The sequence below is a fragment of the Cynara cardunculus genome, unplaced genomic scaffold (genome assembly GCF_001531365.2).
Source record: "Cynara cardunculus var. scolymus isolate 2C unplaced genomic scaffold, CcrdV1 Un_Scaffold_6079, whole genome shotgun sequence".
Lineage (NCBI taxonomy): Eukaryota > Viridiplantae > Streptophyta > Magnoliopsida > Asterales > Asteraceae > Cynara > Cynara cardunculus.
This window is the reverse complement of record NW_020202757.1, coordinates 12,127-16,350: the sequence shown is the minus strand read 5'-3', so window position 1 is coordinate 16,350 and position 4,224 is coordinate 12,127. Positions and strand designations below refer to the sequence as shown.

The 4,224-nt window shown below is 37.4% G+C and overlaps 1 protein-coding gene across 1 annotated transcript; it reads right to left on the bottom strand.

The window, feature by feature from the left end:
* Positions 1 to 2,829: 2,829 nt before the first annotated feature.
* LOC112504582 (vinorine synthase-like) lies at positions 2,830 to 4,224 on the bottom strand. Its single transcript, XM_025108533.1, has one exon. The coding sequence runs from the start codon at positions 4,222 to 4,224 to the stop codon at positions 2,884 to 2,886; it is 1,341 nt and encodes a 446-aa protein (XP_024964301.1). The 3' UTR covers positions 2,830 to 2,883.

The window sequence follows — 4,224 nt, the reverse complement described above, 5'->3', positions numbered from 1 at the left end:
AACGAACATAAATAAATATTATTTGAATTCAAAGTAAATAAATAAAAGATAATATATTAAACTTAATATATAAACGAACATAAACGAACATAAACGGACGGTAAATGAACGAACGTTCACGAACATAAACGAACGAACGAGACTCTTGTTCATGTTCGTTCGTTTAACTAAACGAACAAAAAAAAAAATAGTTCATGTTCGTTCATTTATTAAATAAACGAACATAAACAAACTTCCCGTCGAACGGTTCACAAACGGTTCGCTGAATGTTCGGTTCGTTTACAGCCCTATCGGTACTATAAAAACCATATTTTTTGTAATTATTTTTAGATGTATAGTATACTGTATTAATTTTATGGTGCCACCGTTTGAATTTTTTTTTTGGGTCCGTCCCTAATACTACAAGGAACCTAGTAAAGAAGACTAAATCAATCAGTATCCAAAGATTGGATCTCACATTTAAATTTTTTTTCAAATGATTAAACTCATATATATATATAATTTATGTTAAAATATATTTAATTAACAATATATATTAATGGCCTCATGAGCCATGAAGTGTTCCATTTTCTAGAAACAATCCCATTGAAAGAAAAAACGTTCCCATTGTTTAAACATCATGTGACTTGTGAGGCCAACCCCATCTTTCTTGATAACAATTCCTTTATTTCAGATGTGTCACCTCATGTTCCAAGATTCATACTTTTCTTTTAACAAAAGCAAACTAATAGAGAAAAAAACAATCAAGCGATCCACGACCGTAGAAAATTTTTGGAGGTCTTAGGTTCAAATCTAAAGAGAAATAAAAAACTTTTTGTGGTTATGGATGTTCAAATGTGATGATCCCGGACTACCTACAAAGCAGGTGGTCGTCTTAGGATTAGTCGACTCATATAACAGGTTGGATATCCAGATTGATAAAAAAAAACTCTTTTGTGGAGAGAAAAATATCTACTAAGGGGCTGTTTGGCAATTGCTGAATGGTTTGGTACAGAATGATTAAGTGGTCAGAATGATTAAAATGCTCTCATGGTATAATATAAAATGAAATATAATTGTTTGGTAATTGTGTACAATGAAATTAGGGCTCATAATGGTTAAGGGAGATCCAAGATACAAAATCATTTAGAGGGTTTTAGAACCATTAAGAGTTAGATTCTTTTTTATCAAACAAGATTTACCTCTTAACGATTCTTTGGTTTATTTGTTTGTGTTGGCGTGAATGTCACACGAGAGATGGTCATACGAACAAGATTTTAGGCATTAAGTGAAGAAGATGATCATAACTCGAACTTTTGACTAACATTAATGGAAGAAATCACTGTTCACACTCTCAATTCATCTCTCAAATTACAACGAATTTTAGCAAATATAGTTATGAGTTTTAGGGGCTGTTTACCAAAAATCTATCGGATAAGTGCTTACCGATAAAATTCAACATTATTAGTTACTTACCGGGTAATATTTTAGTCCACCAAAACGACACAATATACAATAATTTACCGGATAAGCTCTTACCGTGGTAAGAGGCGTCGCCTTCACTTACCCGGTAAGACTCTTGCTCCTTGTCTCGTTCTTACCGGGTAAGATTTTTGGTCTTTGTCATATTCATCCGTTAAATTAATGTGACTTGATAAGCGCTTACTCGGGTAAGTGTTTGGTAAGCGGCCCCTAAGTTGGTTTATTCAGTATTCAAATTAAGGGGTTGTTTGGCAGATTCGGAATCATTTGGTGCAGAATGATTAAGTGGTCATAACGATTAGTGACTCTCTGTATGATCTAGTATCAGATAAAAAATGATTGTTGAAAATTGTTTTGAATCAATAGGCTGAATGATATAAAGTGGCATCATCCTTTTTGGCTAATTTCATGCATGTGTCCTAGGCCGACGTCCTTTGCTCACGAGGCAAGGTTGTCTGGCGACCTGTATAGGTTGATATTTCGAAGTGCGTGAGTTTCAAATAATGTACCGAAAGTTCAATAATTAACACCGAATGCTAGTGAATATGATGTGACCTATTTGTGCTACCTAATAAAGCAAGCCTAATGACTAGGGGTGCTGAAAAACCCGACCAAACCGATCAACTCAACTCAACCCAATATGAAATAACTCAATCTGAAACAATCTGATGTCTAATCAATGAGAAGAATCAAAGCAGAAGGTCTTCCAAGTCGGCCTTCTTCCAAACTCGTTTTATAATCGTCCATTTCAAGCTTTAGTTTTTTTTTTTATCAATCTGGATATCCAACCTGTTATGTGAGCCGACTCACTACAACAAAATCGGGTTTATAGGACAGTTCCAAATTCTAAGCGTCCTAATAGACCTTTTTACAGGACTTAGTTTATAGGACAAAAAAATAAAAATAAAGTGTTTTATATAAAGATGTTGTAATAAGTTTATATAACGTCTTTTGACATCGTAGTAAGTTTTTTAGGACACTTTTAACATAAAGTGTCTCATTATCAACTTTATAGGACATTATTTGAAAAATTATCCTATAAAAACAAATGTCCTATAAAAAATGAGTTTATAAGACAATTTCTCAAAAGTGTTATATAAAGTTGCTAATGCGACACTTTGTATAAAAAATGTCCTAAAAAACTTGTAAAGACGCCCAAAAGCGTCATATAAACTTATTACAACACCCTTAGGTATGACACTTTATTTTTTTGGTCCTATAAACTAAGTCTTATAAAGAGGTCTATTAGGACACTTAGAATTTGAGAATGTCCTATAAACCCGATTTTGTTGTAGTGAATTGATACCCAACCGAGAGAACCTTATCAATATGATCTTAAATTACATTATTTCAACAGAAAGCATCAAAAGGTACATATGATGATGTAAAAGACGACTGAATCCATTCAGATCAAACTCTTAATCATTCCATCAACTTTGGCATGGGGCATGGATCTACAGAAGCATATGCTTGTAGCTTTGTATTGCCTTGTACAATCTCCATCTCTTCTTCATCCAAGTTAACAAATGCTTCTATTCCTTCACCACATTTTGTGTCCATTAAGGTCACCTGATTGACGAACATCGGGCTGCCATGGCCGATGATACCCGTCACCCAACTCGGTTCTCCCCACCCGAAATCGATTTGGTTGAAACCCATCTTGCACCAGCTTGTAAAGGTGTAGTTATCCATGGTCCCTCTGGAGCTGATTTCTCCCATTTCTTTGATAGACTCCTGCATCGCAACGTACCCTTTTTCGCCTTGTGCTTTGGTTACGAACTCGCTGTCGATCTTCGAAATGCTTTCCCGCACCTTATTCACCAAACCATGCAATGTAGGTTCGTAGTCAGCTTGGCACTTTGCTGTGGCGGGCCAAATCACGTTACCGATGGAGTCTTTCGACAAGGTTGATGCGAGCTTTCGACGAAGGTTCACCAAGTGTGCTAAGCGAGAAGGCTTCTGGAAACCACAGGTTTGTTTGGATGCTTCCATTGCAGACTTCCATATCAAAGCAGACACCACCTCAACACGTGTAGGGCTCTTCACTCCATTTGTAGTTGCTTCAGCTTTCAGTCTGGCTATGGAATCAGAATCAAACACAAATCGTTTCGTGACACACTTCCCTTCCTTCAACCATGACCCACACATCGCCATTGATGAATCTCTGAGCCACGAGTCTTTTGCAGGGAAGAGGGAAGGTGCAGATAAGTTTGGATACACGACTTCTTTAGCTCCACATGCCATGTTGGTCCATCCGTCTAGAAACGTGCGGAGCGCAGCGCCATCAACGATCCTGTGTGAAATACACAAGCCGATAGCGATCCCACCGCATTCGAAAATGTTCACTTGAACATTTGTTACACGAGCACCTGCACCAGACCCCTCGAAACTAGGTTGAAACGGCAACAACCCATTGAGGAGCTGGTGGTCAGGATGGCTTAGAAGCTCGTTGAGACCACAACGAACCAAAGCTATGGCGTAACAAGCACCAACATCATTGCAGTCGATAGAAAGATCATTCTTGATGGTTCCAGCAAGAGGGTAAAACTGAGTCAAGGTTTCGGATAAAGATTTCTTGAGAGCCAATGATCTTTCTAGGGCTTGGAGGATGTTGTTGCCATTGTGATTAGGGTAGTACAAGACGATTGGTACATAAGGGTTGATAATAAGCTGATCTAAGAGGGAGAGCTTGAAGGTTTTCAAGTGGTGTGGTGTTGGGGACGATGGTTTGATGCTCTCTTTGGAAATGATTTCGATCTCCAT

Excerpts from the sequence above, each read along its gene's own strand:
- LOC112504582 (XM_025108533.1), bottom strand. The coding sequence starts at position 4,224 with ATGGAGATCGAAATCATTTCCAAAGAGAGCATCAAACCATCGTCCCCA.